This window comes from Urocampus carinirostris, chromosome 20 (assembly GCF_059441175.1).
Source record: "Urocampus carinirostris isolate Australia breed hairy pipefish chromosome 20, RoL_Ucar_1.0, whole genome shotgun sequence".
NCBI lineage: Eukaryota > Metazoa > Chordata > Actinopteri > Syngnathiformes > Syngnathidae > Urocampus > Urocampus carinirostris.
Genome location: NC_142368.1, coordinates 23,756,426 through 23,784,149, shown reverse-complemented (window position 1 = coordinate 23,784,149; position 27,724 = coordinate 23,756,426). Strand labels below are relative to the sequence as shown.

Sequence of the window (27,724 nt, the reverse complement as noted above, 5' to 3'; positions counted from 1 at the left end):
ACCCTTGGCTTGAGGTAAGCGTTTCCTATTTTTTTTTCTAATTTGCTTTATCTATGCAGCCCATTCTACGTAAATCCGTAGCATTTATTGTTCCTTTAAAATTTGTTAGTTGTTTTGTCTCGTGCCATTTTTTAATTTGCCATGACTCAGTAAAAAAAATACTGGAATTTACGGCAAATCACGAACGCATCCTAGCTCAATTCACTCGATCATCGATTAATTTTCCTGACAGCTCACTTGCAAAACTTCTCTAAATAATGTAATGGCGACTGCAGAAGATGACGAATGTCCTTTTTGTCAGATAGCGAACAACCAAACGGACACAGAAATTCTCATGAGCGTGAGTAATTATTCAGTAAATACTGGACGTGTTTTTTTTAGTATTGTTTGTGTGTAGGATGAGGAGCTGTTGTGCTTCCGGGATGTCAAACCGGGCGCTGGCCATCACTACCTCGTCATCACCAGGACGCACATCAGCAACTGTAAAAAGCTGAGTGCCCAACATATTTCCACTGGTAAATGTTTAAATATTAAAAACATGACCAACTGGTGCATTTTTACTCATTTTTCAGTTTTAGGAACAAGGTATTCTAACAGGAAATAAAAACTTTATTACGAAGAAACACAAATAAACATTACACTTACGTGTATGTATGCATCAGGTTTTGCGCTAGAATCTTTTTTTTTTTTTTTAGAAATGTATTTATTCATATATTTTTAAGAATGAGACAAAACAGACAGTAATTTGCATATAGTCCTTTTATTTGTGTCAAAGAAGCTCGACGACTGTCCAAGTGCCAAAGGTTAAAGTGACAGTGATTGATCATTTACAGCAGGGGTCAGGAACCTTTTTGACCCAACGAGCCATAAAAGCAAAAAATGTTTTAAAAAGAAATTGAGAGCGCCACATCATATATTTTCAGACAAAATTGAAAAAAAAAAACTGCCAAACATGCTCTCTAGACAAAAGCTAATTCTTCAGCTCATTTTATGTCACTGTGTATCATTTGATGATTTAATCAAATGTATGAAATGATAATACAGTAATCCCGCGGTCAATGGGGACCAAAACCACCCGCGAAAAATAAAAATCCGGGAAGTAGCGACGCCCCTTCAAAAATGCTTTAAAAAAATAATAATAATAATAAATATATATATATATATATATATATATATTATCATTTTATTTTATTATCATTATTTTTTAGACCCGCGAAGCTCTGAACCCGCGAACATGGAACCGCAAAGTAGCGAGGTCCCACTGTAATGCCAAATCCTGTGTCCCAAATCAATGTAAATATGCCATTTACAATTTGTCTTCCACCTTCAGTTAAGAGTGTCGAGGCAATTTTTTCCATGAAATTTGTCCTCAACAACGGTTTCAAAACAAGGTGCATGCAATGTTCTTTTGTAAAAATGTCACAAATTACTGCAAACGATGAGCATATCGTCATATTCCCTTTCGATCTAGACTGCACTTAGCGAGAGAGAGAGAAGGAAGTGCCTTGCGCTGCGTGCAAAGATCCGCCCACCTGTACTGCTCACCCAATCAAAGTCGTTTGCCATCGTTTTTATTCATCAGTTTAAATGGTTTCTTATCGAACTTCTGCATTAAGTTGCTTCGGCTTTATATGGACCAAAATCGGGATGAAATCACTTGACTTTGGAACGCCACAGAGAGAGATGTGCAATAGTTACATTTTATTTCGGAGCCATATGTACTCATGAAAAGAGCCATATATGGCTCCCGAGCCATAGGTTCCCCCACCATGATTTACAGGCTTGGGGTGTAACAGTATACATGTAACGACGTTACATAATCAGGATTCAAAAAATCTAATTGTATTAGCTTACGGTTACAGAAAAAAAGACATAATCAAACTACAGTTATATTTTGTAAAAATAAGGATTACTTTGCAGGATTACAATGTTATTTAAAAGTATTTTATGTTGCACATTACAGGGGATATTTAAGTCTGGTGAGTATTAGTTTTTATGTTTTTCATTCTTTTCCTTGTCAGCATTAGCTTTGTTTGAATTTGCTTTGTCCGGTCGCGCCACTCTCTCGCTGCCGTATCATTCATTACACACACACGCAGTAAATTACAGACAATATTGGGTTTGTAACGTACTTGAAGACAATACACTTCATCAATACACTGGTAGTGAAGTGGTTCGCACATTTGCTTAACACGCGAAAGGACCCATCTTCAAGATCAGATGGAAGACACACTGCAGGAAATGCTGCCCCCCGTTTCTAGTGGTGGAGGGATCTACCTACTTCACCCACACTATACTACATAGTTAAAATGTGAACACTTTTTTGTTGGACTTTAAGCAACTACCCGATCTTGGTTAAAGTTATAATTTGTTAAAATTTGAATAATTGTATTTATTTTTAAGTTTTTGTGTCTTTTATGAGCATATTTGGTCTAATCTAAAAGTAATCAAGAGTAATCAAGTTTCATTACTGCAATATTATGAAATTCGGATATGCTACTAATGAAATTTTTCAACAGGTAATTAGTAACTGTACCGGATTACTAATTCGGTCCTGATCATTCACAAATAGACATCGTTGTAGCTTAGAATGGAGCTGAAGCATGCATATTTGAAAAAGACATAGCATCTCTTGGGAGTGAATGACAGCAGCCGGTTCCCCACCAATCCAGAGCTGGGCATAGATCATTCAAACCTGTGCTGTTAAGTCTAGGGGTATGATACCTGATTTGGGTGTGTGTGGTCATTGTGTTATAGAGCAATTGTGATTTATTTTTTAAGAAATCCCGTCTTTCAGAGTTGTTATTTTATATACTTTCAAATGTGGCTCCTTGGTCTAGAGGTATGATTCTGACTTAGAATACGAGAGATCTCGGGTTCAATTCCCGAATTAGCCCTTTATTAGGTTGGTGATGGTATAATCTTTAAGTGACCTCCTGTCATAAGGTCCGCCATCGGATAAATAAAGGCCATAGGTCGTTCAAAACAGTGCCGTTTGGTCTAGAGCAATTGTGATTTTTTTTTAAGAAACCCCCTGTTATAGGGTCAGCCAATGGACATATAAGGGGACAAACAACAGGCCATGTAAAATGTGGCTCGTTTGTCTGGAGGCATGATTCTCGCCTAGGGTGTGAGAGGTTTCAGGTTGTATTCTTGGACGAGCCCTTCATTGGGTCATTGTTGATTTAATCCTTAAGATCTCTAATCTTTAGGGTTAGCTAATGGACATACCAGGGGACAAACAAGGGGCCATATATAATGTAAAACGTTGGTCTAGGTATGATTCTCGCTCCTGTCATAAAGTCAGCCATCAGACGAACAAAGGCAGTGTCTGAAATAACGTCTGCTCGGACGCCCAGGGCATGCATCTTTTACGTCGGGCGTACAACTTACAAAAACTCTCTGCCCGGGTGGCCGACAACTTTTTCAAGGAAGAAAAAAAAAAAAAAAAGGATTTTTTTTTTTTTTTTTTTTTTTTTTCCAAATCAAACGTTTGCTTTATTCCGATTTCAAAATCTTTGTTCGGTTTGGAAATTTCGGAATTTCGGTTTGTTTAGCAATTTGCATACTCGGCAGTCGATCAGAAGACTGCATTGAATACCTTTGTGCTTTCAGACTTTCCTGAGCGTTATCAGGTTGTGCATTTGCATATCATTTTCCAATCTCTTGGATCATTATCAAGCTCTCGCAAAGCTTGCTAAAAAGCTGAAAATAGGCGTCACCTGTGTTGGAGCAGCGAAACCTCCAAAACATGCAGGAAATGGGGCTCTCCAGGACCGCGTTAGCCACCCCTGACTTAGCCGTTCTGTCGGGCAAAAAGTGGTTTGGGTGTGTGTGCTACAAGCAAGGACTGGCACAGTGCAATTTTGTCGAGGCCTGGCAGCCTTTTTTGATGTTAAAATATTCCTGTGGCTGTGATCTCTTATCCTTGTTCGACTGTTGCTGAAAGCAGGGGCCGGTAGAACACTATTTTTCTTTCTATTCTGTCCACTGAACTGCACTGTCTTTGCCACGATCCCTTATCCCCAGTCGACTATTGCTCAGACCGGGGCCCTGAGAGGAGTAAATTTGTGTCATGCGCAGAGGCTCTTTTTTTTTACCGTTCTTACCACCTACAATAAACAGCACCCATTCAGCCACGATCCATAACCCCGGTCGATTAGTGCTGTGGGGCAACAAAGCGTATTTTTAAAAATAGGGGTGAGGTGGGGCTATTTGCTGATTTTTGCATATTGCAGGGGCTTCTGGTCCCCATTAACTGCAATAAATGAGGGATTATGAATTCAAGTCAGTTTATTATTCATTGCCATTGATTTTGTCCTATTACCCTATCAATTATTTGAAAAAGATTAAATATCCCGTTTTCAAACTAATCAATCACATTTTATTCTACTTAGTATTTGAAATTATAACATTTACTTAACCCTTGAGATAAAAAGTAATTTTGTCTACCATAGATATTTTGACCATGGTATGTTCACACCTTTATTGTGTTATGACTTCGTCATTTCCATATTTTTATTAAATTTCCAACGACTCAAAATGTTTTGGGGGACACTAGTGTACATACATCCATTCATTATTTGCACCGTTTATCCTCAGTAGGGTCACGGGGGTGCTGGAGCCCATCCCAGCCATCTTTGGGCAATGGGCAGGGGACACTCTGAATTGGTTTCCAGCCAGTCACAGGGCACACAGAGACAGACAACTCACTCTCTCATTCACACCTAGGACAATTTAATTTGGCCAATTAAACTGAAACGCATGTTTTTGGAATGTGGGAGGAAACCGGAGTGCCCGGAGGAAACCCACGCAAGACGGGGAGAACATGCAAACTCCACACAGGAAGGTTTGATCTCATGACCTTAGAACTGTGCCACACACGCGCTAACCATTGTGCCGCTGTGCTCCCGCTTACATACATTTTTTTTTCTCTAGGAAACCTTCTGTAGTGTTTTTCCGTGCTTTTTCTTTGATCATTAAAAAGACAAGATATGTAATATACTCTTAAGGTTTAGAGTAATTTCATATTATTTTTATATTAATAGATTACATTTCATTTGCAATTTTAATCACTAGATACTCAATGAATAATACCTTTTTAAAAACAACAACATAATTCTAAATTTAATCTATTCAACCTCTTATCGACAAAATATGTAGTTCCCCAATTTGCTATTGGGGTGCATTGAGCAACATTGATGTTCATCCAGCATTTGACTGCTAGATGGCAGCACATCCTTACAAATATAAAGCACTGAATACAGTAATCACTTGTTTTTCTTGGGGGTTAGGTTCCAAAAAGAACCTGTGATAGGCAGAATATGTGAAGTTGAAACCATAATTTATTTAGAATTATCATTCAATTAAAATCTATACTATATGCACAGTGAAACCAAAGAACTAACCGCTTTTACAGCCTCAAGCATTTGTTTAACACATAGAAGTACTGTAAAAACATTGTTAATTTGTGATCATTCCTTTTTTTACAAATAACTACTGTACCGCCAAATAATAATAAGCGGGGAGACTGTTTAGCCAATCAGAATGCAGAACACAATGCACACGTTAAAGGAAAGGATTACTTATTCTTATTTTTATTGCACTATTCTTACAATGCACTATTCTTGCACTATTCTCTCCTATTATTTTTTTCTATTTATCCTGGAAAGTCTTTTATCCTTTTTCTCTCCAGCGTATTTATTACATGTTTTACCCTGGAGTGCCTTGTCTAATCTCATTGCAAACAATGTTTTACAACACTGATATGAATAACAATAAAGACTATTCTATTCTATTCTATTCTATTCTATTCCTGTATTTTTCCCGTGCTGTAGATAATGACAACAAAATAACTTTGGATCATGTTGTTTGTTGTCACATATTCAGTCACAAGTGAAGAAAGTGTACCATAAATCAGCACGAGGAGAATGTGGTGTTCGAAATATGCAGTGGCACCTAAATCAAAGCTGTTTTTCTTGTGATGTTTCTCATAGTCGAGCGTATGGCTGAGATGGGAAGATGCGTGTTGGAGAAAAATAAAGTGCGAGACCTCCAGGACATCAGGTAAATCCCAATCTCAAATGCAAATATTCAAATCCCATGTAATATATTGACACCAAAATTCAGGCTTGGCTTCCACGTGCCTCCGTTCTCGTCCGTGGCCCACCTCCACTTGCATGCTCTAGCCCCAGCCAGCAAGATGAATGAAAGCTCACAGCTGAGATACGGTGCACGCTCGCATTGGTTTATTGCGGTGAGTTGGTGCTTCAACAGCTATTTTGCAGACTCGACGGTTCTCACATTTTTTGCTCCTGTGCTACAGGTAGAGGACGCACTGGCCCTGCTCAGGACACAAGGCCGAATCAAGTAAAAATTTGAAATGTTGACGTGAAGTATAGGACACTTTTCAAGGTTCGTACGGGTGCTTGAAATCCATGAAAATGCTTTAATTTTAATGTGTTTCCGAGGTCAGGAAAATACTTGTATTTTGGGTGTAGTGCTTGAAAATGCTTAAAATTGTTGTCAGTGACTTGTTTCTTGGCAGTTTGACTTTATAGATCACACAATAAATGAAGAATTGTTTTTTTCTAAAAAAGTGTGTGAAAATGACGCCGACACGCCTGCTCTGGTGGGTTGTCATTATGGCGTTGTCATGTGAAGTGGCACCACCCCTCTACTGGTCTTACACGAGAGGACAGCTTTATTTAGAGAACTGGCTCTTTAGGCTCGGCTCCCAAATGGTGCCTTAGATTTTTTTTTAAAGATATATCTGCAAAATTTTTAAAACATTTTGCACCAAATTATTTAGTAATAAGTAATTTTATATGTTTTGCAGGGGATCCCTGAAACACACATGAAATGTAAATTGTAATATTCACAGATCTAAAAAATTGTAAAATGCAAAACAATTTCAGGTTTTTGCACACGGAGCAGATTTAAAGTCGAACAACACAAAATCCCTAAAAGTGCAAAACAATAAAATAAAAATTAAATATATTAACTCTTCAGGTTTCTAAATGATGAAAAAAAAAAAAAAATATATATATATATATATATATATATATATATATATATATATATATATATATATATATATATAAAAATATAAATATATATATATATATATATATATATATATATATAAATATATATATATATATATTTACAATTCTATTTTAACCATTTTAGACATTTTAGAAAAAGCGTGCAAAACATATAAACTAAAATATGTAAAACAAGAGCAAAAGATCAGCAGTTGATTAAAAGATCGAATGCACTCTACTTCATTGAAATATGCTCAAATTTGGCTCATTTTACTGTTCTTATACATACAGTACTTCCTTTCTATCTTTGTCTTCTATATTACCTAAGACCTTGTTTGCAGAAGAGTGTGTCGTAGCCAAGCTGAGTGTGCATTGTTGATTTGTACCAGATTCCTTCTTTTGTCGGTACTGGAAAAAATGAAAGAATTGCCTTGAAAGTGCTTGAAAAAGTGCTTAAATTTGGCCATGAAAAAGTCATACAAACCCTGTTTTTTGAATGGCACTTTTTTATTTAAATGTATTTCAGGGTTTGTGTTTTGTATTCTCTATCTCCCGCTTTGTAGTTAATATTACAATACTGTATATTATGAGGGGCTCTGGATGTTGTGGGCATATCATAGTTGACATTGGTAGCAAATCTGGGTGATAAATAAATTATTCAAACAAACAATTCATTGACGAATTGAATCAAAGAGCCCAGTTTATTCTTTTTAAAACTCATCTCGCCTTTTTGGAGCACCACATATGTTTTTAGATCATTATGTCAGGAAAACAGATGAAAAAACCTTGTTAAGTTATTCTGAACGGTGGCTACACACACATTAGGTGAATTCTTTTTACCGTTTTGATAGTTCCATGTACTTTAATCAAGACGCACACACTCTTGGATGTATGGACTTTTCTTCTACTAATCATCTACATAAGAAGCTTGAATAAAACACTAAATAATAATAAAATAAAACAAAAACAAAACTAGAAGTTGAGAACTTAAACTCGCACCATTTGGATGGACAAAAATGTTGGTTCGATTATTATGTTACTGTATTTTGATAGAATTCCCCCTTTACGCAGTGTTCATTTTAGCTCTGAAAAGTGATGGGTCCCGGGGACTCGCATGCTCAAAAATCTTTGGGTCCCCAAAATTTAGTGTTATCGAGGTTGAAATTGTAAAATTGGGGACACATATATAATATAAATCTATATATTCCTTCAGTTTTAATCATCACAGTTTATTGGTAATACAAATCAGTTATCACTTCATGATTTTTTAGTTCACAACAATATTTTACAGCACTAATAATATTGCTGAAATATTAATCTATATTTTCATTCAGTTTTAATCATCACAGTTAATTAGTAATACAAAGCAGTTATCACTTTAGATTCTTCACTTCACAAAAATATTGTACATTATACAAAATAATATTGCTGAAATATTAGTCTATATATAACCAGGAATATAATTTAGTCAATTTTGGCAGAAAAGTCCTTTTCTTGCTAGGAGTATTCTTTTGTTTATTTTTTTTTCGTCAAATCGTTCGCTTCAACACACATGTTTTCCTTGCCTGACGCGGTCTTCCGAAGAATTTCTCCTCCGTTTTTGTGCCCGAATTATTGCCGTTGTTATCACTTTCTGCATTATGTTTCAACTTATTACTGACACTGAATAAATCACGATTTTTGTGTTGATTTGCACCTAATACAGTTTTTCTGAGGCATACTTAACATTCACCTTCACTCGAGACAACCACAACAATGACGTCATCTCGAAGCAGCGAGATCTCGTTTGCCGAGATCGTCGCAAGACCAAAACAATGGCGGATCTTCCTGACGAAAAGTTTGGCGTGCGGTAAATCTTTGTTAATAAAAAAAGTAATCGGGGAATAATGACAATTTTGCGTCAAAAAATTTGCGTTCCGGGTTTGCACGTTGATTTGACACTATGCGTCCCCAGCAGAAAATGATGCGTCCAAGACGCAGGGACGTGGGCAAACAAGAACACTGTTTAAGTCACACCAATACCAATACCTAGCAACAATGAGATGTTCTGCGAAGTTCTGCGTCGATGAAGATAACCGTGCAGTCCTTATGTCCTCGGCTGTAGAGAGATGAGGACTCCTGGTAGGCTTGAGAACCAGTTGGGAAAAGGACCACAGGATTCAGGGTTTTGAAGCAAAGGTTAACTGCCTGTGGCCTGAGGCTTCTCTGAGGTCGCTGGGTTTGTTCTAAAGGTTTGGCCGCTAGCTTGGCTCCTGATTTGGCAAGGTTCTCTGGCTGCTTGTTGACCTGAGACTTGGTCAGGACTGGCCAGGATTTTGGTCCAGTTCTTCTTGCTAGGATCAACCACTAATTTATAAAAGTAAACAAAATATTTGCACAAAGAACTGTTTTACAAAACTATGATCTGACACATAAACACGTGCCCAAAGGGAGTAGATGAAGCCGAAACTTTTTAGTGCCAACCCTATTCTGTTTTTAAAATGTTTTTTCTTGTATTTTTATTAATTTATTTATGTGTACAGTATGTATGAGCACCCCCCCAAAACGGGCTGGTTATGCCCATGTTCAATGGTCCACAAAGCATTGATTTCTCTATCACTACACTACGATAATTTGTCAGAACCAGAACAGATACAGGACCCAATTGCGTGACGTTCTCACACAAGCCTTTTTTTTTATGGGAAATGGGGAGTCATGCACGTTTGGACACCGGTCTGGCGTGGAAGGACAGGAAGCCAGAGACTGACGAGATCGATAACAAATCGGGGTAACGAAAATAAACAGGAGAAACTAGACGGGAACCAAACTGGAGAAACTAACCAACAGGACAGAAATAGACGGAAAACAAAACTGGAACCCGAAATTAAACAGTACAAAAATAAACAAGAACAATACCGGACTGGAGAAATCACAGGAAAACAGGATCGAGTCAGAACCCACCTCTTGTGGGGCAGAAGTTTGTATGGGAAAACAGGAACAGGTCAGAACCCACGTCTTGTGGGGCAGAAGTTCGTTTAACGGGCTAACCCTGAAGCAAGAGAGCTCTGAGCTTAAAGAAAGTCAATCTCTCAACGAGCCGCAGCTGGCACCACACGGGCGGGGCCAATTGGGCAACATGGCAACCGTGACGTACACGGGCGGGGCCAATTGGGCACCACGGCAACCGTGACACACACACAGGCGCGGCCAATTGGGCGCCATGGCAACCATGACATAATTCTTCTTTTTATTGTAGTTTTGTGAATGATAGAATATTTGTATTATATTTTGAGTCATTTCAGCCCACTTTTTCGAATCCATAAATTATAGGTTACTGATCCTGCCTGAATAATACCGGCTACTTTCATTTAATGTTCAAGTTATGGACATTTTATATAAAGGAAATTCTTTTGTCCCTGTTATGAATTAAACATTACCTAGAAAAAAACTACTTTATTCGTCTGATCATAGTAGAGTATTTGTCAGCATTTCATACGTCCAATCGGGCTCCCTAGACTACACACGTCATTTTTAAAAAAATCGACATTTGATCAGGCTGACCCCCGTCTTGTAGTTTAATTTTATTTATTTGACCATTCCACCTGTTTGAATTTGACACATCTGAAAAAAAAAACTTTCAAATGTTGTGCATATTTTTTGTATACTGTTGGACTGTTGTTCATATTTACTGAATACGAAACTGGTCCAAATATTCGATGGGCAGTTTTTTTTTAATGTCACTACAGTAAAACTGGTAGTTTCTATCCTTATGCATTTAATTTATTTACTATTTTATTTACATTTTCCCTTTACCTGTGGTACAGACAAAATGCATTGTTATTAGTTTTATTTTATTTTCTTTTTTATCTATCCACTGCCGTTACAGTTTTAAACCACTACGCGTCAGTAGAGACTTATTTTCCGTTTCAGTCTTCAACTGGCCAGATAACATTATCAAAAAATGTTAAATAAAAATTATTATTAAAAAAATAAGTTTCACATAAACAAAAAATGTATTGTATTAATTCTGCTACGATAAACAGAACAAAATTTAAAAAACTTAAACCGACCCTGTGCACTAAAATCGTCACTTGTCACGCCTGGTAAAATATGTGTGGACTACGAATGCGTGAGGCCGTAGTACTGTATCAGTAAAATAGGTGGCGCTGTGTTACTCAGCACATTTGATTACTCTGGTGTGACGTTATCCACGCGTTGGAGAGTAAGGTGCTTCAATGTCTCTAATGACAAAAACATGTTAGTACTTTAAAAAGCACGAGTCATTGGTGATGTATGGAGTGAGGGTGTGGTGGGAGGAGGCCCCAAACTACATAATGCACGCTAATCAGAATATCTTCTCACCCACTTCTGCTGTGAGCTGACTCTAACATGCCTAGCAAACAGAAGCTGAAGAAACGCCGCCATTTAAAAAAACAACAAACGCCTTACCAGAGGTCAGAGCGAGCGCCAACGCCGAAGCACAATGAAAAGGAAGAGCCGGAGATGGAGGTGGAACAGGGGCCCACGCCCATGGTTCAGAAGGTGGGCTGTCTAATGGCATCGCTCCAGCCAGTCCAAAAAAATGCAGAACACGAGAAACATTCGAACCAGGATGGAGCTGGAGGCCTACAGAAGGATGTGGATCAGACTGAGGTTCTTGCACCACAGAAGACTGAAAATCAAGATCTTGAGAGCACTGCAACTTCCTTTGTGGACGAAACCATCACATCACTCCTGGAGGCTCAGACCGGCTTGGTACAAGGGGCTATCTTCACACCATGCGAAGACACATCTGCAGAGGGTACCGTAACTGAGACACCAAGTCATGCTGAAATGGAACCAAGTAAAGATTTGAAACATGAGAGACGTGACATACAGGAGTTAAGCGAAGTAGATCAGGAACAAAAAGCAACTTTTTTAAATGATGACACAAAGGACTACACCTCAGGTGAGACCCCAAAGCAGGAAAATGCCCCATTACAGGATGGCCCAAATCTTGCATTTTCTGAGGATAAAACAAGTGCTATACAATTACCACATGAACTTGAAACAAATGTCGAGGTTGATGCACCTCAGGAAGAAGAGGCTCCATTACATCACCAAATACAGACAAAAGTCGAGTCACCAGGAGATGACACTGGAGTTCAGGAGCAGGAAGAACCTCCATTACCCAATGAGTTCCAGACAAATATAAACCTTGAGGATGAAACCTTTTCTGAATCTCTGCAGGATGAGACAAATGCATCCACGCCAGAGGATGGTCCAAACTTTGATCCTCTGGAGGAAGATGCACCCAATGAAAACATGTTCAATGAAGAAAGTCACGAAGATGACATTGAGAATGTGACACTCGTGTTGAATGAAGATAACCAAACCACAGCCATGCAAGTACAAGAAGCAAACGCCGCATACGATCGAATCCCCATGCGCAAGGATGTCAAGTACTTCAGATCTCAGGATGATCTAACCAACGTAGAATTGACTTCTTTCAAAATGAAACAACTGATGCTGAGAGCGTTGCTTCATTTTGGAAAAATACTCCAGCAAGTCAAAACAATGAGGGTTGATGAACTAAATGTTTTATCTTCAGAGCAGGGAACTTCTGAAGACCCAACAGCGGGTTGTACAAATGCAGAGCCACAGGAAATGCAAATAGATGATGAACCTCAAGAGGAGGAAACCCATCAGATGGATTATGAGTTTATAGGAGAAGTAGATTCCCAGTGCGACATTGATGAGACACCTGCAGAACAAGAGGATTACACAACTCGGGCAGAACCTGAAGAAGATGAGACGGATGCAATTCCTGAGCAGGAGGACACATTTGTGGATGTGGATGTGAATGTAGATCTAGATTTGTGGCTTTCGCCTCATGGGGATAAGACAAATGCAGAATTGGCGGAGGAGACAACCTCATCTCATATTGTTGAAGATGTACGGGCGGAGGTGGGTGCAGAACAAGACGATGATGCAACTCCGACAGAACCTAAAGAAAAGGACACCGATGCAACTTCAGAGCAGGAAGACAATATTGTAGATGTGAGCGTAGATGTGAACGTAGATGTGAATGTAGATCTAAATTTGTGGATTGCACCTTATGTGGACAAGACAAGTGCAGGATTGGCGAAGGAGAAGACCTTATCTCCGATTGTTGAAGATGAACTTATAGAGGTGGGTGAGTTAACTGCCGTAGACAACGAGGAACACACGACTGCTTCACACCCAGAAATTGAAGGAATAGAAATCCCTGATACTGATTTTGCCGTCACTGCTGAAATGTTGCAAATTCCTCTTAGTGACGATGCCATTTTGGCTACATCACAGAATGACATTTATGAAGGGACCCATGAAATAAATATAACTGCACCTCAAGGGAGCTGTGAATCAGAAACAACTCTAGAGGAGGCCACCACTTCCTTTGTAGAGGTAGAGAAGGATGTAACACCTGGAGAGGAGAAATCTGAACATCAGACGAAAGAAAACAATGCAGCATTCCCTATATCATGCAAGGTAAATGCAGTAACTGTTAAAGCCACAAGTGCTTCAAAACAAGAGGATGAAACAAGTGCCTCTTCCTCTGAGAATGAGACAACTTCAGGAGAAGGGCCGGAGAAGGTCAAAATAAAAGTGGTTGTTCAGTGGTTCAGGAGACCTTCAGAATTCAAAGGTGACACAACCAGTACACCTGGTTCAGAGAACAATGGAGCATCTCAGGAGGAGGAGACAACCTTTGATTTGCCAGAGTCTCAAAACGTGACTCTTCAAGGGGGGGAGACAGCTGAAACGGTTGAGTTGAATATAGAGCCTCCAAAAGTTGGAATTCCCTCAGAGCCAGATGAAGATACTACACTCCTGGAGGTCATAGTCCCAACCCTCTCAAATGACTACAAAACCCATATTTTTAAGGTGAAGGATGCAATAAAATCGGTCCCAGATGATCACTCAAATACTGCACCACAGGAGGATGACACCACTACTCCTGCACAGAAGGATAGAGAATACGCATTGGAATTGGAATTCGAATTGGAAAACAATGTGCCCATGGAACCACAGGACGACGCAAAGACAGAATCTCAAAAGGTCAAGACCGTTGGAGAACATCAGGAGGAAGAGATAAAGGAAACTTACCAGAAGGACCTTGAAACACCGGGGAACAATGAGAACACTGCATCCCCTGGAGATGCAACTTTCGTTTCATCTGAAGAGCTTACTTCTGAACCAACCACAGCTCCTTGTGAATTTGGCACAACAAATTTTGTAGAAGACACGCCTACAGTCGCTCAGATGCAAGATACAACTTTAGAATATCAAGAGGTCATAAACCAATGGATGGAGGATGAGGCAACCTTTACTTATCAGCTGGCGGAGACGTCTGTAGTTCATCAGGAAGTGAACACCATTTTTACATCTCTAGAAAATAACATGTTTAATTTAGCACATCAGGGGGATGGGACACCTGCATTTCCTACTGTGGCGTGTGGGATCGATGCACAGCAGGAAGAAACAACTAATTATTTTGAAAACTCAGACTCTTACGCTCCTTTACATAAAGACTTTGAGGATGAAGCATCATCCGAGACATCGGTGATGCCTGAGGCAAACACTGCCGTACCTGAAGATAATTTGTTAACTCTGAAAAGCAATCCAACTTCAGAAATTCAAGAAGTTTGGACAAGTGAAGAACTCCAAATGGATGAAATACTCATCCCGGAGAACAGTTCTCCATCAGTTCAGAGAGACGAGGCAATTGCTCCTATTGATCATGACACATTTGTAAGACTAAAGACCATTGACCAAACAGTTCCACCAAATGAGAGTGAAATAAATGCAGCACCTGAGTTGGTTAAGAAAGTTAAGTTTGATCTCAACTCAGAATCAGAAGAACGACAAGAAGGAAGTGAGACGTCTGCATCAGCTTTACAGGATGAGGCACACTCTGAACTCCAAAGGGAAATTTCTTTAGTTAATCAGCAAGACGATGCAACTTCTCTACCTCAGGAGACACTGATGGCTGAGTTAGAGAATGTGACAAATGTTGAACCTGCAGGGGATGACACCTCCGCTGAGCCCCAAGAAGATCACACCAACTCACTATACCTGTATTTTGAGATCGGTGATGAACTTCAAGCCAACACGTTTGTGGCAGATCCGGAACATGAAATCCTGCCATCTTCTCTGCAGGTTAAACTTGAAATGGACGCCGACCTTGTTGGACTTGAAGGAAACGTGTCTCCTACATTAGTTTTAAGGGATAAGATGAAGGCTGAACTTCATAGGTATGATGCTAGTGTTTTACCTTCGAAAGACGAGACATCTACATCAGTTTTGCAGGATAAGACAAGTGTTGAACCTTTTCAGGAGGAGACTACTGTATCACATGAGACTGCTATCTCTTCAGAAGGTTCACAAGATGAGACAAACCTTCCCCCTGAGGAACACGAAATCAACACCACTCCTGTAGTAGACGAGATACCTACAATGGCTTTCCAGAATGAAACCGCTTCTGAACCTTATCTTGAACATCAACAAGAGAACACTGAGGAACCATGGAGGGATCCGATTTCTTCATTTGATCCATGGGTTGAGACAAATGCAGATTTTCCAGAGCCTGTGTTGAATCAAGATGTTAATACCTTTCCCACGCCAGAGGAACATCAGTCCCTCACTGCTGAGGAATCTGGGTCTTTTGCTGTGCCGAAGGGAGATAAAATCTATTTGCAGAAAGAGATTGAAGTTGATTATGTCAAACACACGGCCGGGACCACAGCTATACTAGAGGAGAAAGAGTTATCACAGGATGAAACAAATATTGAACATCCAGAAGATGACACTACTTTTGGAACATGGGAATGTGAGACCATTGATACAAGTCAGATGTTTGAGGCACCTACACCAGGTTTCCAGGAAAACACATTTGTTGAACCTCAAACTAATGAGTTTACTACTGCAAAACCAGATGAGACACTTGGCGAACCTCAAGAAGATGACCCCAGTACAAACGCCTTGCAGAACAAGACAAAAATTGACCTTTGCATGGATGGCCCTCCCATATTACCTCAAGATTGTGAAACCAAAACTTGGCTGGATAAAATAACTGAATGCACGGAAGAAAAGACAACTGCTGCACCTCTGCAAGACGAGACAACAACTTCAGCATTACAGAGCGAGATCATTGTCGAACCTCAACATGACACCACTACAGCACCTGAATCTGTCCAGAACTTTTCATCAGCCCTGCACCACGAGACAAATGCTCAGCGTCAGGATGAGGAACGTGAAGAGCAAGGGATAAACTCTCCACCTGAAGAGGACCGGTCAATGCCAAATTAACTGAAGAGGCTGAAGTATTTGCTTGTACAAAATTAACATTTGACATTGAAAACAAATTAATGGAGCGCAATCATACCTGAAACGAGTTCCTGACGACAGTGTCTTTATCAATTTCCTTCAGTGAACCTTGTTTGAAACTCTTTTAGTGACTCAAACGTTATGCAGATGAACACCGATATAGCTCAGTGACTCGATGTGAATATACATGACACGAATGATATGAATAGCGATGCACTTGTTTCTCCCATTTTTCAGCCTTCACAAATCGTAGATGTTTGAAATTGAAGACAAAGCATTAAATTAAATATACACCTGAAGAGTCTTCATTTTTCCATTGTGTCAAGTCGTTGGCAGAGCGGCAAGATGTAGACGTGCCTTATCGAGTGGGGAGTGTGCATTGTTCTCTGTCACAATTTATTTGACCTGGAAAAGTTGACAAAAAACAAATCCAGGGGAAACCACAATACCTCCAATCCTGCTCCTGCAGGAGCACCGTTATTTTTTGCAATTCATAGCTGTCAACCTATAGGATAGTATACCTAACAAGACAATTTTATTCAGAATGAAATCTAATTTTCTTTTGGCGTTTGATTTCTTCGCCTACTTTAAAGGTGTAGTGTGTAATATGAGACCACTAGATGGCATTGTATTGTCTAATGTAAATGAAAATCAGTACCAAATAATCACTGCGTAGCAACTAGATGCCCACTCACGGACATGCTCTGCCCACCGCAAAAAAAGTGGATGTAGTTCTAATGGCAGTCTGGACGCCGCATGTGGTATCTCATATTATGTTGTGCATGTCAGCAGACACTAGAGTGGACTCTCCTGCCCCCTACAGAACACAGTCCCTATTGAGCAGCCCATCCCAGCATATCCTTTTGTTGTAGTGATGAGAATTCTGTCTCTTTAGAGAAGTGTCTCTTTCAGCTCAGCTAAATATAAATAGCCAGCTTTTTTGGCTCCCAAGCGGCTCTTTAGATTTTGTTGCTTTAATCCATATATTACTAATCATTATGTAACATGCACAAAAATGACTTAAAAGGGAAAAATACAGCAAAAAATAGAAAAAAGATCAAAAGAAAAACATAATAAATCAATAAAAAAACAAGTAAAAAGCTAGAAAAAAAACAAAAAGAAGGGAATGAATAAAAAGGAAAAAGCAAGAAAAATGAAGTAAAAAGCTATGAAAGAAAAATAAAAAGATAAAAACAGAAAATATAAAACAAATGAAGAAAAAAGCAAGGAGAAATAGGTAAAAAGTTATATAGTAAGGAACAAATTTAGAAGAAAAACAAAAACAAAAAAGGAAAATAGAACGAAAGAAGAAAAGAGAGAATAAGAAGTACAAAGCAAGGAAACCAGGAAACAAATAAGTTTTCTATTCTCCCCCATGCATATGAAATATCAGTAATTGTGAAAAATGTTTTTACAGTAGACTTCGGGATAAAACGATCGAGCCTTTACGGTGTGTTTTTTCGCCTATCACAGAAATTTTCCACCTATGACAACAGCCTATTTCTCGTACCCAAAAACGTATGAAATCCAAATTTTGCGGTGTTCGTACGTATGACTAGTTATGTTTCTTAGATTCCTGTCTGCTATTGTCGATATGATATAAAATGCTAATCTTCAATTGGTTTACGTCATGGGATCACGAAGATGCCGATTGGCTATCGGCTGAACTACCTCCCAAAATTTATTTTCAGTTCAGACTCTCGTGTGCTTCGGAAAGACTTAACTGGTCAGTGATACAAAACTGTATTTTTTTGTATGCATTCGTCATGTCCCAAGGCTTGCAGTGATGCTAAAGGGGGAAGCAAAAACCTGATAACCATTTAAATGAAGTATGGGATTATCAAGAAATTTGAAGAAGCCACAAAAATCATTATTCTTAGAAATGTAGCCATAACAAATGGATCATCAGGACTATTATTAAAAATAAGAATTTAAAACAAGGAGGTATTCATTTTTTTTTATTCGTCTCACGCCTCTATATCCGCTAACTTTTCTATATCATTCAAGTTGCCTCACACTTAAGTAAATAGAAAATACAAACAACAAATACATTAATAATTAAATGTATCTAATAAATGACTTGGATTGATCAGGGGCGTCTGCTGGGATCCCTGTCAAACTTTAAATTCACTAACGTTTTTCTCTTATGCACACAAACAACATGACGGCAACTAGCAGCCACAGCTGCTTTTTTCCCCTCTGCTTTCTGACCAGCGCAAGTATTGTTTTGCGTCTAAGGTAAGCCCCGCCTACCGGACACGTCACAATGTTTACAAACAAATGAAAGGGTATATACGACAATTTTATACCTGTTAACCTCCAGGGCTCCATGCCCTTACAAAATGTTGTATTTTCCCTTACAAAATACAAAATAATCTTACACCATATTTTTTTTTCATTTATGTAGTTCAACATGTTACTTTGTACATGTGTTTCATTGTATGATATATATTGTTAATCAACATTTTGTTGTGAGATACTGAGTTGCTCGACATGAATGAGGTTTATAATAAAAAAAGTTCAAAAATTAAGTAGCTTGGATGTTCACTGTAGGCGGAAAAATACATGCAAATATAATTAAGTAGAATAATACATTTTCTTATTCAAATTATTAATTCATTTTCTGCATTAAATAATTGTTGGTAATATAATGATTAAAGGGACAACCAAAAACCTGTCTTTTTTCATTTTCTCCTTTTATACTTCCTTTTTTTCTTAACTTCTTTATACAACATAATAATTCGTAATACAATGCATCAAAGCAAGTGAGCCATTTGAGAGCCGGCTCTCTTTAATGAGTTGAGCCGAAAAAGCCGATTCTCTAAAAAGAGACGGACTTTCTTTCACTACACAACTACCACATAAAATCCGATGTCTTTTAAGACCACATGTATTTCAAATTTACTCAATCAATCCCGCCTGTTGTTTTCAGATCAGAATGACTTACAGCATTTTAATTCAGGTTCCGTCACGGGACCGGACCAGATCGGAGGCAGGAGGGTGAACTCATTCGCGTTAACTATGAGTTACTTTTATTAAGGAAATAAAAGTCGTCCAACACTCAGGGACACAAACAAAAACAGGTTTACAGGCAAACAGGAACTCAGACTAGGAATACTCACAAAACAGGCTTTTACTCAGAACGGGCTAGTACAGGTTTCCTCAAGTCAAACAGAACAGAATAATGCAAAGTAATGCAATTAACCCGCAACCAGCAATCCCCACAACCCGCCCCCAAGAAGCACACACGCAAATTGGAAAATCTGCTACAGCCGGTGCCAAGGGGGCGGGGCAGCCGGTCACCACGGCGACCATGCTGGACATGACAGGTTCGGCCATTGCGACTTGATGATTGTATCCAAAGAAAATTCAAAACTTATGTTGTAATATAGGCCTACTGCTCTGCTTTCGCTTTGTTCACGTGTGATTCAAATGATGCATGATGGGAAATCCCCAGGCGGCAGACGCATGTGCACAGTAGCATCAAACCGATCGCTTCGTTTGCAACGAAAAAAAACGATACTGAGATAAAGGCTACCGCGGCGAACTCGTTTGACTTGATTGATTTGCCGCTTCGTGATGGTTGGTGTATACCGGCTAGTACCCATAATTGACGAATTTGCGTTTTTTCCGTACAGATTTTCTTGTACGTCGTACACGTCTTAAAATGCATAATAAATGTACTTTGTACGGCAAAAGCGTACAGGTTGACTGGTATGCAATTTCACTTGGCACCGCCTAGGAATGGATTAATGCAATATCCCGGGGTTCTGAAGTGAATCTGTTCGGGAAATTACCAATACTTTGATTTCCTGATTCTTAAATGGCCACTAACAGGCAGCCGATATCAGCTACTATTCTGAGAATGGATACTTAAAATGACCTGAATAGGGACCTGTCCATCCCTTGTTAAATGTCTCATTGACTTATCTATCCTAGTGGCTATGAATAAACTGTTATATGCAGCCCTATTCATTGCTTTGTAATGTGGCCTAATTAATGACTTTAATCATTTTTGGAGCCATTAGTTAGAACTGTTCTTATATGACTGCTTTGACCTCGCCCAGAACCCCACCTCCCTCCGTCATCACTCACCAGTCAATCCCCTTATTTAATCCTTATTAAAACATGACCAAAAATGGGACATGCTGCACGATCAAATGCAATGCAATTCTACAAGTGGATTTAAAATCCTGCTGGACTGTTATTAGGTTGGGTATTGCCTCCCTATTTTTCAGATTTTCTGTGTGAGAGTTGTTAACAATGACGTGCATTCAAAGGGGAAGGTAAAGTACTGCCTCAAATAACATTTTGCAGGTGGTAAGTTAATGTTTTTTTTTAAATTTAACGACACGTTTATGATGTAACTTAATGAAGTTGGAATAGGCTGACTTCAAAATTAGCATTGATGCTAATGTGTTGGCCTACGCACACATGTAACAGTTTATAGCATTAATGTGCAGTCAGGGGAGGCAGGTAAGGGTTTTCCTGTCATCTTGCAAATATGAAAAAAAAACATATGTTAAATGGTTATATTTATTCAGCCATTGTTAAGGTTATTTCTCATTTAACTTTACAATGTTTGAATGTTTACATTATATTATAAGTATTTTTATTACAACTCCTATGTAATGTAATACGGGGCTGAGCGTCTGCAGACTCACGCAATTCTCTTGATTATTGGCTGAGGGCGATAGCGAGACCAAGGATTCTATTTTGGTGCGCACTACAGCTCCGGACAATAGTAATGTATTAGTGATAGTACAGTATTCCCTAGCTGTTTAATTTTCACAGCTTTGCTACTTTACGGATTTGCATGCATTCTGATTGGCTTAACATTTTATTAATCATTATGAAGACTGTACAAGTAATATGTAACAAGCAAAATCGAACTGGCAATGCCAGGACGATAATAAATTGGATTGGTTAGGAGCTGCAGTACTCAGTTTGGTTTCCAGAAAACACTAGAAACGCCACAAAAGCAGACCACAAAAATGCAGATTTTTAAGTCAAGTCATGTTTATTTGTATAGCCCTATAGGAGTATCAAAAGGCTGCACAGACCACAAACTATTGCAAACTACAGACTATTATTATACCATCCCCTGATCTAAAACCTACATGAGGGCAACGAAAAACTTAAAAACCTCAACATTAGGAAAATTAAGAAACCTTGAGAAGAGACTGTACAGGAGGTAATCCCTCTTCCAGGATGACCAGGCTGCAACAGATGTTGCAATAACAAATAATACACAGATATTGTCAACATGAAATATAGTTCATTCAGAAGATATAGAATAGACGTGTGTTTTAAGCCTAGATTTAAACAGTTCCACTGATGTTGCAGATTAAATCTCAGGGGGCAGAGCATTCCACGGCACCGGGGCTTGAATGGAGAAAGGTCTAGGACCTGCCGATGTCTTCTCTGCTCTTGGGATCACTAGCAGACCAGCTTGTCTTAGTTAAAAGCCTCGCTGCATAATTTTGTACCAGCTGCAGGCTCTTGATATTGGACTTCTGGAGACAGGAGAGTAGTACATTACAGTAATCGAGAGGGGAGGTTACAAGAGGGTCGAATGTGACACCTAAATTTTTGACAGAGTCACTCTGGGTGATATTAAATTTGTCAATATTCGGAGCAGTTTTTGAGAACAAGTCACAGCATTTAGATGGACCAATGATTAACATGTGCAGAAAAAACATCCCCAAAGCATGAGTCTACCACCCCATGCTTCACTGTAGGGATGGTGTTCTTCGGATTGTACTCTTCATTCTTCTTTCTCCAACCGCGCTGAGTTGAATCTTGACCAAAAAGTTCCATTTTGGTCTCATCTGACCACAGAACTTTATCCCATGGCTCCTCTGTATCATCCAAATGGTCATATGCAAACTTAAGACGGCCTGACATGTGCTGGTTTAAGCAAGGGAACCTTCCGTGCCATGCATGATTTAAAACCATGACGTCTTTGTGCATTACCGATAGTAACCTTGGAAACGGTGGTCCCAGCTCTTTTTACGTCATTGACCAACTCCTTTCGTGTAGTTCCGGGCTGATTTTTCACCTTTTTTGGAATCATTGAGACCCCACGAGATGATATCTTGCATGGGGCTCCACTCCGATTGAGATTGACCGTCATGTTTAGCTTCTTCCATTTTCTAATGATTGTTCCAACAGTGGACCTTTTTTCACCAAGCTGTTTGGCAATTGCTCCGTAGCCCTTTCCATCCTTGTAGAGTTATACAATTTTGTCTCTGGTGTCTTTGGACAGCTCTTTGGTCTTTGACATTTTACAAATTAAAGTCTTACTGGTTATTAATTGGTATAATGGCGGCGCCCTCTGGCTGCGGCTGCATCGACTCGCTACAACGGGTCAGGTGTATCGACATTTCGTTCTGTGTACATTGTTACAAAGAATGACAATACAAAGGAAATTATTATTATTATTATTATTATTTGGGGTGTACAAGTGTCTTTATTCAGCTAACAACCTCAAACAGGTGCATCTGATTCAGGATGATACGTGGAGTGCAGGTGGACTTCTAATAGGCGGAGTAACAAGTCTTTTGGGATCAGAATTTTAGATGATACACAGGTGTTTCAATGCTTATTTGCATCTGTATCACACAAATGAATTGTTAAAAAAATCATCCATTGTGATTTCTGGAGTTTATCTCTCTCACAGTTGACATGCACCTACAATGAAAATTCCATGTTTTCTAAGCGGAAGAAATATCAAAATAGCAGGGTGTTCAAATACTTATTTGATTGACTGTGTGTATATATATATATAGATATAGATATGTATATATCTATATATATATACAGGCGTCTCTCCAGGTACTGCTCTTTGGCACTCCGTAGTGGCTCCCTGTCACTTTTTCAAACAAAACGCGGCCCCAACAACCTCATTATGCTGGAACCTCAATTCCAGGGATCGCCAAGCCGGGGGCAACACCGAGCTATTATGCTTGTGGTGAATTAAATGTAGGTTCATTTATTTGTACATCTGTCTGTGCTTCACCAGACACAAGCTCACCGCATGTTAGTGGTTGCTACTCTTAGTATGAAACTTGAAGCAAAGTCATACTGTCTCTTAAGCTTACTGTATATCCTTCCCGAGAGAAACATTACTACCGTTCACGCCCTAACATGCACTTCAAGTACATCCAGTGGCTTCATCACTTTTTTTATGGCCGTTTACCAAGCAGCTCATCCCGCTGCATGGAGGCGGAGGATGGAAGGCACAGATAAATCTAATTCTGTTTTTCATCATCCGGGCTTCATTCTTCACAAGCGTTTTTTACGAGACGAGAGTAGGTGGATGTTAGGGGTTTTTTTTGCCTCTTCAGATTTACTGCGGACAAATTGTGCCTACCATTAAAGCCAAGTGCCGCTGCTAATGAACAGCCGCTGCAATCACCAAAGCGACGGAGGCTCCTCGGGGCCCCATCGATCTGTGACATACTTTGGCTTTGAGGGGGTTAAAGGAGCGCGAGATCCCGTCAGAACAGAGGACACATTTTGTGTCTCGATCGAAAATTTACCCAGCAGTCTGTGGAGGACCAATCCAGCCATATGTACAGATAAATATATAGATATCCAACAATAACCCACAAATCTTTATCCATCCATCTCTGTCGCTTACCCTCACTTGGGTCGCGGTGGGTGCTGGAGCCCATCCCCGCTATCTGGCAACTAGCTCAGGAAACACCTTGAACTCGTTGCGCAAGGCGCATGGCACACAGAGAAAATACACGAAAAAATACATGACAAAATATACAATACATGAATGACCAAATAAGCGACAAAATACGCGACAAAATAAATACTGCAATGAATAAATGACAAATGCATGAATAAATGAATATATTGCATTTATGCCATCTATTTAGGTATGACATGACTTATATGTCGTGATTGCCAATCTGGTGCACCTGCGGCGGCTTGATTGGCACCAACAGCCCGGACAGCTGATTGGTGGACACTCCCTTTTTAAACCCCTGGCTTTCTCTCAGTCATTGTCAGATCGTTGCGAGCTGTTGTATTCCACTCAGTAAGCAGTCCCGTCTGACTCCGTTCCTGCTATACCTTTACCCTGCCTGATCTTCGTTTTTGACCCGTTTCTGGACCTGACTACGCCCGTTCTGCCTGCCCGTTACCTGACCCGTTTTGCTTCGTTACCTGCCTGCCTTCTGCCTACGACCCCGATTACAAACTCGACATCGCCTCTAATCTCCAGCCCCGGCCAAACGACTTACCATTCCCGCCTGTCTTCGTCCGACACGGAAGTGTCACTCCCGCCTCGCTCTTTCCCGTTTTCCGTCCTCGGATCAAGCAAGCAAGCCTTACTCTCCCTCTCTTTTCAATAAAAACTGAGAAACGTATGCTATTGAGTCCGGTGTCCGTTCTGGTCTGTGACATATTTAAGTGTTAATTGATTAATATAGTTTATATTTGTCGGTATTTATTGATTTCTACATATGTCAGGATTAGTCCTCCATAGTCTAGATCTATCTTTGCAAAAAAAGCAACAAAAGCATTGAATGGTGTGAATGAATACACCCCCCCATACACACACACACACACCCTCATTCATGTCTTTTTCCTGGCCTCTTGAGTATTGAGACGCAGCTAGCCTCAGCTGTTTTTTGGCGGCGAGGCAAAAGGCAGCAGGTTGTCATCAGGCTACTAGCATCCTCCTGGAGGAGGAACCATGAGCACTGTAATTAGCAAGGAACCAAGCCAGCAGCAAGCCAAGAGGTCTCCTGGGAGTGCGGGTAATTTTGGGCCTATCCGACCTGTAGGGCCTGAGGGACCTTGAGGCGCGTGGCTAATCTGCAGGGAGCTACCTGTTGCAAAGAGACAAAATAATCTTCAAAAACCACGACAAAATACATGACAAACTACACAAGAAACAAATACTTGACAATACACATGACAAAACACACAACAAAATACATGACAAAATACATGAAAACATGCCCCAAATATACGATGAAATACAAGATAGGATACACGTCAAAACTTACCGACAAAATACACAAAAAAAATATACAATAAAATACTATACAATAAATATACAGGATACACGACAAAATAAATGACAAAATACACAACAAACAACACGACTAACTAATCAACAAAATAGGAGCAAAAATAAATGACAGAATACACAACAAAATAAAAACCAAAATACATGACAAAATACGTCACAAGATGTGGTAAAATACATTGAAAAATAAATGATGAAACCTACAAAAAAATGGACAAAATATAAAATACACGACAGGATACACGACAACATATGCGCTAAAATGCACAAAATATACATGACAAAACACACGAAAAAAATACGTCAGAAAATACATGTCAAATTATAGAACAACTACCCAACAAAATATGTGATTAAATACCTGACAAAATAAACTTAAAAAAACACGACAAATTACACGACAAACTACACAAGGGAAAATACTTGACAAAACAAAACACACAACAAAATACATGACAAAATATATAGATATCAAAATACACAACTTAAAACAAAACAAACTACACAACAAAGTATGCGCTAAAATACACTAAAATACACAAAATAAATGTCAAAATAAACTACAAAATAAACATTAAAATACATGACAAAATACACTGCAATATACATGATAAAATACGTGACACAATATCCGCTAACATAAACGACAAAATATAAAACAGAATACACGAAAAATCAAATTATAAAATGTGTGACAAAATGTAAAATATGCGACAAACTATAGAAGAAAAAAATACAGGACAAAACAAACAACAAAATTCATGACAAAATACATGACAAAACTGTTGTAGGTTTGATTCCCAGCTCCTCCAAATGACGAAGTGTCCTTGGACAAGACGTTAAATCCCTTATGCCCCTGATAAGCAAGAAGAGGCGTTGCTAGACTGATGCTCCTATCGGTGTGTGTGTGTGTGTGTGGCTAAGTGTGAATCACAAGTAAAACGCCTTGAGTATTCAGTGACTTGAAAAGCGCAAAATAAATGCAGACCATTAACCATTTACACACACATATATATATATATATATATATATATATATATATATATATATATATATATATATATATATATAGATATAGATATATGTTGGTCATAGGAATGAGTGGAGAGGTATTGTGAAAGTTGGATGGTTGGACGCTTTCTAAGGGATGGGCAGGGCACCAGAATGATGCGGCAGGGATAAACCAGGAAAAGCTGCAGGGCCCTGCTGTTGAACAAAAGAATGTGTTGTGTCACACTGACCCGAGTGACATGGCCGCTTTCTCCTGTGCCGTTTCATCTGGAGGGACGAAAGCATGACCAACTTGGGAGCAGAGTTGCTCAACTTGTTTGGGTGTTTGGGCATTTGGGTTGGCCATGGTCACAATTTTATTTTGTTTTTTGCTACTTTTTCCTTTTTTCTTTTCTTTGTTTTTGTGTATTTGTTCGTCTTGCTGTCAGTCACCCCTCTCGAGGGATATGACCAAGTAGATTTCTGAAAAAAAAATATTTTGAAGACAGTCTGTCTCGTCTTTGACTTCCTGAGCTCTGACGTCATGTTAAATACACCCCATTGGTTTACATGTTAACGAGTTGAAAAGGTTTTGAGTGTTTTAGGCCGAGTTTTAGTAGATTTTGTGGAGAATGTCTAGGTGTTGTGCAATAACTAATAAACTACAAAATACAAGAATAAACTATAAAGTTTAAAGAAAGAATAACCGTAAAACAAATTGTACCTGAAAACACAGGAAACATGAATTCAAATATTCACAAATCTAAAAAAGACCAGATACAACTAAACGTTAAACTTTTTAAATACTCTAAAATCTAAGTCAACAACACAGAACCCATGGAAAACACATTTTGACCAATCAGAAAAGGGGAAAAACATCTGGAAGGGCTGTCTTGTTTTTAAAAATTAAGCGTATGCAGGCTGTTGTTGGATGTACTGTTGGTTATGTTTAAGGTGCATTAGTGCTGTGCAAAATATTTTGGAGGGTAATACTAGTTGTGCCAGCCCCTATGCATTTGATATGTTCCCCCCTGAGACCCATGTCTGATCACGGCACTGTCAAACTGTCTCATCTTTACATTCTTCACTCTGTTTGCCCATACCATTGTAAGCAATTCATGTTTTCCTCGCCTTGCGTATTTCTCTTGCAGTTGAACAGCAGTCGCGCACGTTTCCATCTGCCTTCGCCGCTGATGAGTAAAACCATGAAATAGATCCAGCTGGAGACGCGCGGCCCTCTGCCCAAAAGACTCTTGGGAAATCATGCGCACTGTGTCCACTTCCTTTAGCACCCGAGAGAACTATCAAT

At 39.2% G+C, this 27,724-nt stretch overlaps 2 protein-coding genes across 4 annotated transcripts; both read left to right on the top strand.

Annotated features, from left to right (window-relative positions):
* Window positions 1–220: 220 nt before the first annotated feature.
* On the top strand, window positions 221–27,724 carry LOC148346659 (adenosine 5'-monophosphoramidase HINT3-like). 3 transcript variants are annotated; one of them, XM_088325331.1, is made up of 6 exons: window positions 221–340; window positions 398–515; window positions 5,997–6,066; window positions 6,130–6,256; window positions 6,326–6,414; window positions 27,567–27,724. In XM_088325331.1, exons 1-5 carry the CDS (start codon window positions 263–265, stop codon window positions 6,371–6,373), a joined length of 441 nt encoding a protein of 146 aa, XP_088181457.1. In that variant the 5' UTR covers window positions 221–262; the 3' UTR covers window positions 6,374–6,414; window positions 27,567–27,724. The 3 variants fall into 3 exon arrangements, with proteins under 3 accessions (XP_088181457.1, XP_088181458.1, XP_088181456.1); XM_088325332.1 differs by lacking the exon at window positions 27,567–27,724 and adding an exon at window positions 24,266–24,401; XM_088325330.1 differs by lacking the exon at window positions 27,567–27,724 and having other exon boundaries at window positions 6,326–7,032.
* On the top strand, window positions 11,357–16,672 carry LOC148346660 (uncharacterized). The gene has a single exon (XM_088324878.1). It carries the CDS (start codon window positions 11,415–11,417, stop codon window positions 16,353–16,355), a length of 4,941 nt encoding a protein of 1,646 aa, XP_088181004.1. The 5' UTR covers window positions 11,357–11,414; the 3' UTR covers window positions 16,356–16,672.